General features: G+C 38.0%; 1 protein-coding gene across 4 annotated transcripts in view; it reads left to right on the forward strand.

Annotated features, from left to right (window-relative positions):
* Positions 1–288: 288 nt before the first annotated feature.
* dctn1a (dynactin 1a) overlaps positions 289–14664 on the forward strand; it is a 35282-nt gene continuing 20906 nt past the window's right edge. The window contains exons 1-13 of one of the 4 annotated variants that reach the window (XM_057855868.1): positions 289–433; positions 5641–5706; positions 5816–6010; positions 8707–8788; positions 8861–8892; positions 8966–8986; positions 9280–9303; positions 9520–9666; positions 11237–11434; positions 13110–13314; positions 13379–13457; positions 13564–13723; positions 13787–13891. In XM_057855868.1, coding sequence (XP_057711851.1) covers positions 5665–5706; positions 5816–6010; positions 8707–8788; positions 8861–8892; positions 8966–8986; positions 9280–9303; positions 9520–9666; positions 11237–11434; positions 13110–13314; positions 13379–13457; positions 13564–13723; positions 13787–13891 — 1290 coding nt within the window. In that variant the 5' untranslated portion in view covers positions 289–433; positions 5641–5664. The remainder of the gene's footprint in view (positions 434–5640; positions 5707–5815; positions 6011–8706; positions 8789–8860; positions 8893–8965; positions 8987–9279; positions 9304–9519; positions 9667–11236; positions 11435–13109; positions 13315–13378; positions 13458–13563; positions 13724–13786; positions 13892–14664) is intronic. The other 3 variants (XM_057855870.1, XM_057855869.1, XM_057855871.1) reach the window with 3 other exon arrangements.

Below are 14664 nucleotides of genomic sequence, written 5' to 3' on the forward strand. Positions count from 1 at the left end.
CCTACAATACTAACGAATCTCATCATAACACTGGATGAACTGGAACAAATATTTCATTTTGCTTATAATTTCTATGCAGGATCAAGTTACTACATCCCTAAAAACGATGACAACCTTAAAGAATAATAATTATATGGTTTGTGAAGCCAATCGTTTTGAAATCCGTCTATATTTCGCCAAGTTACGCGTTAAGCACTCCAGTAAAGTTCTGTTTTAAGATGGCCGTCAGTTACTAACGCAGCAGGTTAACTCATTAGCCAGTACCTTGCTTGCTAGTAGCAGGCTGCTACTCCATACCAGAAGGCGGCAGTAATGCACACAGAAACCTTCCATTAAACGAAGAACAATAAATGACATAGAAGAAGAGAAGCAGGCGAAGAATAGGAGCAAGAAAAACATCAACAAGAACATCTTAAATCAAAATTCCGAGCAGGTACGTCGAACTAATTACGTTTTAAGCGCGAATGTGAATATTCTTAACTTAAACTACTTGTCAGTGTAACCCTGATCCAGTCATTCCTCAAAACAGAAAGCGTTACATTAGCTATGCTGACACCACAATCATACAAACTGACAAAACTGGCTTTATAGTGTTGTAAATTAAGTGTAAGCAGATAACAGCTCGGTTTTTATACATTTATAATTCCTGTGCTACCTAAAAGCACATTGAGCCACATCCAATTATCATAACGTTCCTAGCTAGGGGTGTGACAAAATATCGAAATGGTGATAATCTAGTATCGTCAAACTTTGCATCCTAAAAGGTTATCGATACGTTCATGCCAAGAAACGAGTTTTAAGTATTGAGTAACATTGTCAGTAACCACTTACAATGTTTGTATTATTACTTTTTAAAAATATGGTATTTTTGTTCTCGGCACATACAGCAAATATTTTTTACGGTGCTTTAAAGACGACGTGATTGAACAGGCTGGCGTGATATAAAAATGGCAAGCTTGAGTCTGATTGGTATAACGTAGTCATGTGGTTATTGTTACGACATCTCATTGGTGAAACTGGTGGAGCTACTGTTGGCATCTCTGTCAAAAATGAAGTCAATGAGTAGAATAAATAGGAAAAATGACTCTAGCACAATGTAGGGGAGTAAGAGTAGTGTTTCTTCTTCATGAATCTACTCAAGTAAATGTAACATGATATGACCTATCGCTGCCTTTTTCCTGTATTATAAATATCAACCAATCTCAGCTGCCTCTTACATTCCTAACCATAAAAAGGGACAAATTCTGCAGCAGGAGGGTACTCCATCGCATACTTCAATCTCTACCTCAAAGTTCCTCAAGGCAAAGAAGATCAAGATCCTCCACGACTGGCCAGCCCAGTCACCAGACATGAACATCATTGAGCGTATCTGGGGTAGGATGGGAGACGAAACCCAAAAATGTCGATGAACTCTGGGAGGCATGCAAGACTGCTTTTTTTGATGTTCCTGATGACTTCATTAATAAATTGTATGAATCCTTGCCAAAGCCCATGGAAGTCATACAAAATATTAAATTTGGATCTCACAGCATCGCTACCTAATTCGTTTATGTTATGTATAGAGCTGTCCCGACTAGTCGACATAGTCGACGACGTAAATCCGTCGACGAGCACAACATCCCGTCGACGGTTAATGAAGGGTTAAAAAAATATATGCGTGGAAAGTTCAGAATGTCGGACGCTTGGTATGCAAGCGGGGAAAGCGGCACAAAGCCAAAAAAGCGCACCAGAGTCCAGAACATTGACTTATTTTTAAAAAAACAAAGGACGGTACACTGTTGTGTCCTGTCTCTTCAATGCCAAGCTTGGCTGCACGTCGGCCGTGAATGATAACGACAGGAGATTGTAAGTTCGTCTAACTAACTAATGACATGTTTTATTGAAGTTTCTAAGCCTGACGCGATATGGAATGAGTCCATTTATCGCATGGTAAATAAAAATGAGGGCGGTCATTTTCACGGCTGCGTTTTATCGCTGCGCGCGCGTGCTTGCGTACATTTGTGCGTGCGTGCTGATGGCATATGAGACTCCAGTTCTTTTTTCTCATCAACACGCTGTAGAATTAAAGTTCAGACATACAAAATAAGAAAACACATCTATATTAAACACTATATATGTTAGCCTTGCTACATTGAGGTGAATGGGGAAAAAAGACGACCTACTTTAGCCGGCTATAAAACAGTGCTTTTTTGCGGAGTGTAAAGCTTTAGTTAGCGGATTAGCGGACGTACTTCCGGTGAACATTTCAAAATAAAAGCATGTAATGTTCGTCATATAAATAACGATTTCTGGAGGTAATCCCACATACTTCAGATTCTACTCTAAGAATACCTTTAAAATGACACCCTTTATGAAAATTCTGATTGGCAAGGAATAATTATAATAATACTATCATATATAGTACTACAGTATACTATAATATTAATGCTAGGTATTTTTTTAAGAACTGTTTTGAATCATTTCGGAAAGGTGAAGTCAGTGTTCTGAATCTGTTTACATTCCATTCTTTTGCACAAGTTAATTCTGTCAGCATTTGAACTCTTTGTTTATTTGGGATTTATTATTGTTATTTATCTGTTTATTTGTACTTTAATCAAGAATTTAGGTGTTCCAAAATGTTTTTGTGCATTGACAAGCGTCAAAAAAAATTTCATTGCTAAATTAGTAAAAAAAAAAAAAAAAAAATTTTTTTTTTTAATTATAAGATTAGTCGACTAATCGTAAAAATAGTCGGCTGACTAATCGGGAGAAAATTAGTCGTTTGGGACAGCCCTAGTTATGTAACATATTTTTGTATTTGAAGTACATTTTTTGTTCAGTTTTCACACAACTTTCTATAGGCGACAAAACTTTGTCTTGCCAAAATTTGACCTTCATATCTTCATTAAATGATAAATCTTTTTTCATTGAAACAAATATGTTTTTGTACATTCAACATCATTTGGGAGGGTCTTAGCTTTCATATGAGCCATTTCTGAAACCAATTGAATAATTAAAAGTCAGGTTATTAGCAATTGTTTCTACAAAATGGATAAGCGACAGGACTTTTGTCAGGGACTGAAATTGCATAACATTGATGGCGATACACGTCCAGTTCATTTAAACTGCGAAGACTGAATGTGAATGCTCATTTTTGTTGGCAGTCAAGCAGTTAAACGATCGCCCTGTAAGGGTTAAACAAAATGAAATATGAGAACTATTGCCCCTCCCTTTTCTTGTACATTCTAGCTGTGGCGTTTAATGACGCTTGGCTTATAAAATAGTAAATTTTCTGTTGAAAGGAAAAGCATCATTAGCGAGCACTTGATTTAAGTAGTTTTTTTTTTCTTAAATTCTGGAACTATTTTTTAGTTTGAAATAGTTTTTAACCATAGCCATGAACAGAAGACATTCTTATACGCCCCAGGTAAGCAACTTGCATGCTCTAAGGATGAAAATATCAGTACAATCTAAAATTCTGCTATCATTTGACATTGAAAATTCGGATAAAATACTCACATAAGCTGATGATGGCTCCATGTCGACGTGTCTTCGTGATGACAAAAATTTGAAAATATGATTCCGATGTCATTTTTACTAGAGTATAATTGATATAAATTTATGATTATTTGATAACTGTCTTTTTCTTTTTTTTTTTTTTGTAATGAAAATCAAGTCATTCAAATCTATTTCCCCCCCTGAGTTAAACATGAGTTTTCTTGTCCTGCTTTGTTTTGAATGGAGAGCTTTGTTTGAGTAAAGCCTACCGTGAGGAAAAGCCTCCTGTGGTCAGTGACATGTGACTGCGTGCACGTAAAATGATGTCAAATGTCCTCATTATATTTATTTTTCGAAACCGATCACAAGTCACTTTAAATTTAATGACTGCCAGATAAAACGGATCATAGTTCAAGTTTGTCGAATGCGTTAGTGTTGTAAAACGGTACACTAGTATAGGGCTGCAGCTATGGATTATTTTAGTAATCGATTAATCTATCAACTAGTTAGTTCAAATTATCGAGTCATCGGATCAGGAACATTTCATGCGTTGCAGATTAAATTTTCGGAGATGTGAAACAAAGGCTTGCTAAGATTACACTTTCAAAAGAGCGTTAAATGTGAATACAAAATAAAATTCCCGGGGGGTTCTTCAAACTATGCAGAATTGCACTTTCATTTATAAAATCAACGAAAATACCTGAGTTTAGCCTCAAACGGTATGAAAAAAAAAAAAAAAACGAGGATCTAAGTTCAACAAAAGAACAATTGGCTAACTTCCAAAGCAAAAGTCTGCTATCTTAAATGTTATAAAATCCTTTTTTTTTAAAATTAATTTTACAATGCTCTGAACAAATTGTTCAAACACATCTTCCCCCATAAAAAAAACATTGGCGCAAACAAAACCTTATGTTGGTCTTAACAGGGAGTGAGTGAGAGTTAAATGAGTTATATCATATTCAGTATTTCCACTAGAGGGCATTGTATACCCCCAAATCAATAAAACTAAACGCAAACACTCTCAAAACAAACCATTATAACTAGGGTTGTTGCGATTATGTTTTTTTGCTCCCGATCCGAACCCGATCGTTTTAGTTTGAGTATCTGCCGATCCCGATATTTCCCGATCCGATTGCTTTTTATCTGCGCCCGATTTCAATTCCAATCATTCCCGATAATTTTTCCCGATCATATACATTTTGGCAATGCATTAAGAAAAAAATGAATAAAACTCGGACTAATATATATAATAATATATAATAGACTGTTTGAGCGGGGCATGTGCGTTAATTGCGTCAAATATTTGAGCGTGATTCATTAAAAAAAATAATTACAGCCCGTTAACGCGAAAATTTTGACAGCCCTAATAAAAAAACATTGTGGTGGTCAGTAAATGTTACTCTCTACTCATTTTATGCTACGTTTTAACTACATTTACATTTTAACTACATTTAATTACATTTTCATTTTAACTCTATATACTGTATGGGTAAAACGGCGCCATTATAGATTGAACGTGACAATGCGTGAGTGGGTCGTGCAGCGCATGCGTTAATTGCGTTAAATATTGTAACGTGATAAATGTAAAAAATATTAATTTTCGCCGTTAACGCGATAAATTTGATAACCCTACCTTAAGCTTAAACTAAAGACTCTGGAAGAGTGTAACACATAATGTCTGTAATGTTAAATACAATTAGAAAACGATTTAATTAAAAAAAAAAAAAAAAATTAAAAAGGCATGTCCGATATTTTTTTGCTGATTCCGATACTTTGAAAATGACGTGATCGGACGGGACATCTCGACTCTTAACAAATTGTTCAAACGCATATTCCCAGGAAAAAAAACATTGGCGCAAACAAAACCTTATGTTGGTCTTAACAGGGAGCAGCTGGATTCAGCCGTGTTAAATGAGTTATGTCATATTCTCTGTTTCCACTAGAGGGCAGTGTATCCGCCCAAATCAATAAAACTAAACGCAAACACTCTCAAAACAAACCATTATAACACCACTCTAATTAAACGAATACTCGAAGCAGCAAAATTTGATTCGACGCTCGAGTTAATCGATTAATCGTTGCAGCACTAGTTGTAACTCCATTCTAACTGTCTTTTTTCTACCCCCACATCCTCACATTCTCTCAATTCCCACAATCCATCAGCTAACCAGCCCATTTATAAGCAGAATGAGCAGCGGGGGGACTGTGGAAAGTGGAAAACCTCCAAAGGTAATTTGACAACAGTGACAGAAATCTTTTTTTGTTTGTTTGTTTGTTGCAAAAACATACAGTACATCTGTATCAGTGCTTGTTCTAAATACCCGCCACCCTCTTATAGGTTGGTTCTATCGTGGAAGTGATAGGAAAAGGTCAGCGAGGCACCGTCGCGTTCATCGGAGCGACCCTCTTTGCCCCCGGGAAATGGGTGGGCATCATCCTCAACGAACCCAAAGGCAAGAACGACGGCTCCGTACAGGGAAAACGCTACTTTACCTGTGAGGAAAACCATGGGATATTTGTCAGACAGACTCAGGTTTGTAGATAAAAAAACATTTTTACAATTCACAGACAACCGTTATTACAACCCCTAGTAAAAAGTATGGAATTTCCAGTCTCGAACAAGCACTCACTCAGACATTTTATTATGTAGAACAAACTCAGATGAATAATGAATTACTTCAAAAGTGCAACTCTTTAGCATTCAGGAGCACTAAAAGAAATGAATAAAATAAAATTGTGGTGGTTAGTAAATGTTACTTTTATAGAGCAAGTGCAGGGAAATAAATATAGAATCACCCCGTCTGAGGAAAAATATATGGAATCATGAGAAACAAACAAAGAAATAACAATCAAAAAACATCTCTACCACCTCTAGCTTTTATGACAGCTTGCAGTCTCCGAGGCATGGACTTGACTAGAGTTGTGTAAAATTTCCGATTCTTAGATTATTCGCGATTCGGCCGTGGAAGATTCGAGAACGATTCACAAACATCCAAATTCCGATAATTGAAATATGCCAAGTAAAGCGGAAGTACAACAAACTCAGCGCTCCGCGCGGTCTTCAGGACGCAATGAGGAACGAAGCGAGAGTAGCTAAACATTATGCTTCTCATTACCCGGCCCCTCGGGTAATGCCAATGCTCAACTCACGGCTCTAGCTCAACTCATGCCATGAGATAAAAAAAACTAGGGCTGTCAAACGATTAAAATTTTTAATCGAGTTAATTACAGCTTAAAAATTAATTAACCGTAATTAATCATAATTCAAACCGTCTCTAAAATATGCCATATTTTTATGTAAATTATTGTTGGAATGGAAAGATAAGACACACGACGGATGTATGCATGCAACATACTGTACATCAGTACTGTATTTGTTTATTGTAACAATAAATCCACAAATGGCATTAGTAACATTCTTTCTGTTAAAGTGATCCACTGATAGAAAGACTAGTAGTTCTTAAACGATAAATGTTATAGTTACAAGTTGTAGTAATTTTATATTAAAACCCCTCTTCATGTTTTCGTTTGAATAAAATTTGTAAAATTTTCAATCAAAAGAAGAGTTAATATAATAAGAAGAATAAAAATAACAATGATAAAAATAGAGTGAAAAGTTTTACGTGTATTTTGCATAGCTATTTTGATATGGAATGCCAGTTCATTTTGCACTTTTTAACTGTGTGTCAGAATTGGGCCTCATTACGATAGACTGAAGTGCTTTTCTTTTTGTGAACATTATTATTATTTTTTTTTGAGAGATAGGAATATTATTTTTGTTGTGCTTTCACTCAACGATACTTATGTTTGTTGTGAAGGAGTTGCCAATAAACGGCACGGTTCAAAGAACGCCTGTGTCCACTCGCCTTTACTGAATAACATATATCTGTACATATCTTACCCAAAATACAACAAGAGTCACATAATTGCCACTAAAAGAAAGAAAACTTACCGAAATATGTGTGGAGCACAAATAGCAATTTGCATTGCATTGTGAATACAGCATAAACGTCTCACAACTACTAATTCTCCCACGTTTAGAAGACATAACATGAGTATGGAACGGCGCTGCCCCCAAGCGGCCGGTGGCATTCTCTCCACTCTTAATGTCCGTAAACGGCCTCATTGTAATGTTTGAGGCAATATGCGAGCGGGTCATTCATTGCATGCGTTAATTGCGTCAAATATTTTAACGTGATTAATTAAAAAAATTAATTAACGCCCGTTAACGCGATAATTTTGACAGCCCTAAAAAAAACACATCAGCATACCTGACTGCTGCCGAAAAGCTGCGACAAAGTACATCCACATAATGTTATGGTAGATATCATTTATATAGGACTAGATGCAATATAGATTCGGTAGCGTTAGCAGCACATCTACAAAAAGCTAGATGCGGGCGTTAGTAAATGGCCGCCATCTTAAAGCAGTACACTTCCCTGCAAGGCTGTTGTAGCGAACCTTCCAAGCAAACCTAATTAACTTTTTATCTAAAATACTCCTAAATTGGTAAAATATTGACTTGAATCTATCTTTAAAATAGTTTTAAAACTTTCCCATGTCGAAAGTAGACAAAAGGGAAATAATGGAATAACGGGAGCAATTTTAACAACTTTAACGGTTGATTCACAACATTAAATTAATTGAATGTAGTTTAATGCTGCTGATACAGAATGAGGACTGGAGTTTTTTATTTACTGTTATTTTTGTATATTTGTTTACTGCTATATGTTAACTTGATACTGAAATCGTAGTTTAGTTTAGCCTGAGAGTATTTTTGAACAATTTTGGAACTAATGTACAAAACATTAAAAAAAATAAAAATAAAAGGAGGGGGGTGCATCAATAATCCTTTTATAATTGAATCGGAGACTCTGAATCGTAATCGTAATCGAATCGTTTGGTGCCCAAAGATTCCCAGCTCTAGTATTTTCTACTCAAAATGGAGTGATTCCATATTTTTTTTCTTCGAAATGGAGTGATTCTATATTTCCCTGCACTTGCGCTAAAAAAGTAACATTTACTGACCACCACAATGTTTTTTTATTCATTTCTTTTAGTGTTTCTGACTGCTAAAGAGTTGCACTTTTGAACTAATTCATTCTTTTTTCAAGCTTTTTATCGGAGTTTGTTCTACATGATAAAATGTCTGAGTGAGTGCTCGTCCAAGACTGGTGAGTCCATACTTTTTGCTAGGGGTTGTACTAATAGTCGTTGTGCCGTGAACAGATTCAGGTGGTTGAGGACGGCTCCAGCGCAACCTCCCCTGACACTCCCGAGTCTGGCGTTTCCAAGATCCCAAAACAAAAAGGTGACAATTTTCATCCGTACGTGCATCCGCAAAGCCTAAAACTGAACATGAAATATTACTTTGTTCCACCAGATATTTCGGAAACAGCCAAAGCATCCAAACAGGTAGGCAGCCATTTTTTAAGGCACTCTGTCCTTATGACGATTAAACGGTTATTTTCATTCTGAACCTTTTCAGACACCCGTAAGCACTAAAAAGGTTGGTTTCATTTTGTGATAACTGGTCTTGCTCAACTAACATTTTTAATCTTCTCTTAACGACACAAAAACATTTTAGAATTGCACACAAGCTTACTTATGCACTGTAGTGCATGTGCATGTTTTGTTGCATTTTTATGGTTGTGAGGCTTAACTAGCATTGACGAAATTGCATGGAGTGACATGTTCATCGGCGCTTTTTAAAACCATTAACATCCAATACGTACTCACTTTATTTGCTAATCTCTTACCTTGCGACGCTGGCTGCGTGTGCGTGTTCCCCCTACTCTCCAGTCCTCTACCCGTCGTTCGGCCAAGGTGAGCTAATGTTCAAAAGCTTCTTATTTTTTAACATGTGAAGGATTTGGACACTGATTCTCAACTTTTTCGGGTGCTCGGCTTAAATACGGGACCTTATCTTCTTGCTTAACTCATTCAGAGGACACACAGTGGGGTGAAATGGTGGTCGAACCAAAAACAATTAAGAATGCGGCGATCACGTTCCAGTCTTTAATTTTTCTCGTTGTTTGACAGGCATCTCGTGAGAGTCTGTCTTCTGGCGATGTGAGTGAAGTGGGACTTTCCCCTCACCAGGGGGCGCTGGGTACTCCCATCACTGCTCAGCTTGGTGGGTCGCTGTCAGAGGCAACAGCAGCCTCTGCTCCTGCTACTCCGAGCAAGGTGGGTCACTATCTGTATGTTTTTTGGCATCCCAACTTGAACAATTCATGTGACGTATAGAACCTTTTAATACCGCCCTGAGAACTCAAACCAAACCAATTCATGTTTTGTTTTGACAAAAATAAAGCTGCATTTGTTTCTAAAAAAATGTACAAACTAGGGGTGTGACAAAATATCGAAATGGTGATATATGATACTTTGTATCCCAAAAGGTTATCAATATGCTCCTGCCAAGAATTGCGATATCGCTTTAAAAAGGTGTCAATGTTTAAAAATAAAATAAATAGAAATATGGAATCATGAGAAACAAACAAAGAAATAACAATCAAAAGACATCTCTAGTATTTAGTAGCACCACCTCTGGCTTTTATGACAGCTTGCAGTCTCTGAGGCATGGACTTGATTAGTATTCTTCATCAATTTGGGGCCAACTCTGTGGACCATTTTTTTCCATTTCCACCACAGGTTATCAATAGGGTTGGGATCTGGGCTATTTGCGGGCCATGACATTGACTGAATGAGTCTTTCTCCAAGGAATGCTTTAACAGTTTTAGCTCTGTGGTATGATGCATTGTCATCTTGGAAAAATGAAAATTTTCAATTGAAGGGATAAGAAATCTGTCTAAAATTTCAATGTAAGCTTGTGCTCTTATTTAAGATTTAACCACATCCATCTGCCCAGTGCCTTTGCCTGACATGCAGCCCCATATCATCAAGCACTGAGGGGAATTTTGATGTCTTCTTCAGGCAGTCATCTTTGTAAATCTCACTGGAACGGCACCAAACAAAAGTTCCAGCATCATCACCTTGTCAAGAGTCAAGAATCTGCATTGGACAAGGTGTCAAGAGTCAAGAATCTGCATTGGACATGGAGATGATGCTGGAAATTTTGTTTGGTGCTGTTCCAGTGAGACTTTAAATGGCCCAAAATTACCTAATCGCCTGCCATTGACTGCCACTGACAGCCATAGACGTTCAATCTGCTTGAAGTGGAAGGGATGACCCTCCCAGTTCAAATGGATTGGACGTCTACTAGTGATAAACTGATTCCAATTCACACTAGAAGCTTGTTTCTCTGTTAATTAGTTGTTTGTAGAATATCCTAGAATGATTTCCTGACCAATGTATCGATAATCGTTGTATCGTCGTATCGTCCGATCATCGTTATCGTGACAATTGTATCGTAAATCGTATCGTGAGGTACAAAGAGGTTCCCACTAGTACAAACTCATCCCTATTCATGCCAAAGCAATAGAAATCATTTCCAATACCACATTCATTGCTAATGCTAAAAAAATCATTGGTGAAGCCACACAATTAAATCCTACGAAGCCCCTAAAGGGACATTGACAGAAATAAATTTAAACCATTATGGTGTGGACCAGATAGAATGTGGTGCGCACTAGAAAATATCTGGTGCACACCAGATAGTTTCTAGTGTCCGCCAGATTGTTTTTAGTGTACACTAGAGACTATCTGGTGCCCACCACATGCTTGGTTGCTTTAGAGGCTATATAAAATCTCATTAACATTCTCATAAGTTTTAATTTGTGGAACCTGCTGCTCCCAGGAGGAGGAGTCATTGCGTGCTCAAGTCAAGGACCTCGAGGAGAAGCTGGAGACTCTAAAAATCAAGCGTGTGGACGACAAAGCCAAACTGAAGGAGCTGGAGAAGCATAAGATCCAACTGGAGCAACTGCATGAGTGGAAGACCAAGATGCAGGAGCAGCAGGCCGACCTCCAGAAACAACTAAAAGAAGCCAAGAGGGTAACAAAATCTTGTGTTGAAATTCAAAAAGTGCTTGTCTTTAAAGCTGCAGCTGTCAATCATTCACCTTTGTATGCCACCTTTATATCATATTTTCATCACATTTGTGATAATATGTCGACTGACAACTAGATGAATGACAACTCATGTATAACTTGAGTCGGCATACGTCACTTCCCCCTTTCCCCATTCATGATAAAGACGGAAGTTGATGTGAAAGCTTTCGCACGAATTCTGCAAAGATGGCAGGGCAACAAAAGAGACAAAAAGTTTTGTCTGTGGAGGGGAAAAAAATCCCGCCTATCACTCGCTGGCGTGTTGCTACCCCCTCCCACACACACACACACACACGAAGCCGCACGGTTGCTAACCATCATATGCTATTGTTTAGCCACAACTGGATTCATTACCTTATTACTATTCATCCTTCACACAGAAGCTGGAAACAAATGTTGTTTAATTCATCTGTAGGTGACCGGGAGATTGATTTTTGATTGATTAATGATTTTACAACACTTTGCGGCAGGGCCGTGCAGAGACCGATGGAGGGTTAGGTGCTCATAGATCAAAAGGGTCACATGAATAAAAACTTGATACACCTCACAACAACATAACTTCCGCTAGCTTAAATGCTATATAATGCTAATGTTTACAACAATTGGCTAACTTGCTTAGCTAAAGTCCGCTAGCATATATGCTATGAAATGCTTTATTTTTTATTCATTTATTTTTTTTAACAATGCTCTTACCAAATCGTTCAAACACATATTCCCACAATAAAATTCTAAATATACTTATAAACTAAATTACGAATACATAAACTAAAATACCTATCTACTAACAACCTTATGTTGACCTTAACTAGGAGCAGTTGGATTCAGCCATGTTAGACGAGTTATCTCACATTAACTGTTGCCACTAGAGGGCAGTGTATCCTCCCAAATCAATACAACTTCAATGCAAACACTTTCAAAACAAACCATTACAACGCCATTCTAATTAAACAAATCCTCAAAGCTGCAAAATTTGATTCGAAGCTTTTTTTTTTCTAATCGAATTACTTGAGTTTAGTGCTGCAATGATTAATCGATTAACTCGAGAATTCGATTAGGAAAAAAATATTCGAATGAAATTTTGCTGCTTCGAGTATTCGTTTAATTAAAATGGCGTTGTAATATTTTGTTTTAAAAGTGTTTGCATTGAGTTTTTTTGATTTGGGTGGATACAGGACCCTCTAGTCTACCTCATTTCACATAGCTGAATCTAGCTGCTCCCTGTTTAGACCAACATAAGCTAAGTTTTTGTTTGAGCTAATGGTTTTTTTTTTTTTTTTTTTTTATGCATTCGTAATTGTTTATAGGTATATTTAGCCATTTTTGTGTGAATATGCGTCTGAACCATTTGAGAGCATTGTAAAAAAACTTTAGCATTTAAGATAGCGGACTTTTGCTATGTAAATTAGCCAACTGTTCTTTTGTTGTACATCCTCATTTATTTATTTCCTATACCGTTTGAGGCTTAGCTCAGGTATTTTAATTTTTTTATGTTCCTTATCAGATTACTCGATTATTCAAACTAGTTCATTGATTAATCGACTACTAAAATAATCGATAGCTGCAGCCCTACTCGAGTTAACCGATTAATCATTGCAGCACGACTTGTCTTGTCCCTTCAGGAAGCACGTGACGCCCAGGAGGCAAAAGACCGCTACATGGAAGAAATGTCCGACACAGCCGACGCCATCGAAATGGCGACTCTGGATAAAGAGATGGCTGAAGAGCGAGCAGAATCACTGCAGGTGGAGTTGGACACGTTAAAGGAGAAGGTGGAGGAGCTCTCCATGGACCTGGAGATCCTTAGACACGACATTTCAGAAAAAGGTACGTCTTGACTCGTCTCGCAAAAGACTTATCGCAGGTTGACATGTTTTTTTTTCTCTTGCAGGCTCTGATGGTGCTGCCTCCAATTACCATGTAAAACAGCTGGAGGATCAGAACAGCAAACTGAAGGAGGCCTTGGTCAGGTAAGTAGGTGGGGTCATTCCACCCTTCAAATCTAAGTCAAAATGTCCAACAGTTCAAAAGTATTCAAAGTAGATTCGAATACTTCATTCATACTTTCTTCCCCAGGATGCGGGACCTGTCTGCCTCTGAGAAACAGGAGCATGTGAAGCTGCAGAAGCAGATGGAGAAGAAAAACACTGAGATGGAGACTCTCAGGACCCAGAAAGAAAAACTGCAGGAGGAGCTCAAGCTGGCCGAGGACACCGTGGATGAACTGAAGGAGCAGGTGAAGTTCGCGCAGAGATGCTGAAAAATGTCAACACTTTGGGCTCACTGTGTTGCGTTTCAGGTGGATGCTGCCCTGGGATCGGAGGAGATGGTTGAAACGCTTACAGAGAGGAACCTCGACTTAGAGGAGAAAGTCAGAGAGCTGAGAGAAACTGTTACCGATCTGGTCAGTCCGGCCTCATTGACATCAGTGTTGTCAAAGATTACTTGAAAAAGTAATTTAATTACTGATTACGCCTCAAAAAAGTAATCTAGTTACTTTACTGATGACTTCATTATCAAAGTAACTACGTTACTTTAAAAGTAATCTATAAGTTACTTTTACCCATTTTTCTCCCTTTGCCGCCTCAACATCAGAATGACAACAGAAAAATGTCATCACTTTCCGATGATTGAATTTAAATGGGAATATCAGAATTTCACGCTAGCTTAGCCACTCTGGAGCCCTGAAACTAACAAATATCTGACAAACTGCTTGGAAATTGTTGGAATCAACTCCACCGACCAATTAAACCCCGCTAACTCAGAATTTTGGTTATGGTTAACAGCATATCAGTGCCAATGTAAAACAATGCAAACTGACTGCACAAAATTGCAAAGGTGGTGGCGGGCGCGGATGCGCGTGCATAACCAGCGCACACGGTCAATTTGGCCTCAAAACGTGGCGGCAACTAAGCACTTTACACCCAATCGGACTTACAACACATCCCACAGATGCGAAACGAACACATCACCTCATGGCATAAATGTGCAACACGCATATGGAGTAAACAAAGCTTGCCAACTTGGAGCGATGACTGCCCGTCGTTGCTACGGCAAAGCTACGAAACGGCGGCGCATGTAGGGGGTCCAACCTTTTGCTAATACCCTCCAGAATGAAGGAAAAATACTCACCTTCATTCATGGATATCCACAGATCAACATTCCCTCGCAACGTCT

The sequence above is a fragment of the Corythoichthys intestinalis genome, chromosome 13 (genome assembly GCF_030265065.1).
Source record: "Corythoichthys intestinalis isolate RoL2023-P3 chromosome 13, ASM3026506v1, whole genome shotgun sequence".
NCBI classification, from domain to species: domain Eukaryota; kingdom Metazoa; phylum Chordata; class Actinopteri; order Syngnathiformes; family Syngnathidae; genus Corythoichthys; species Corythoichthys intestinalis.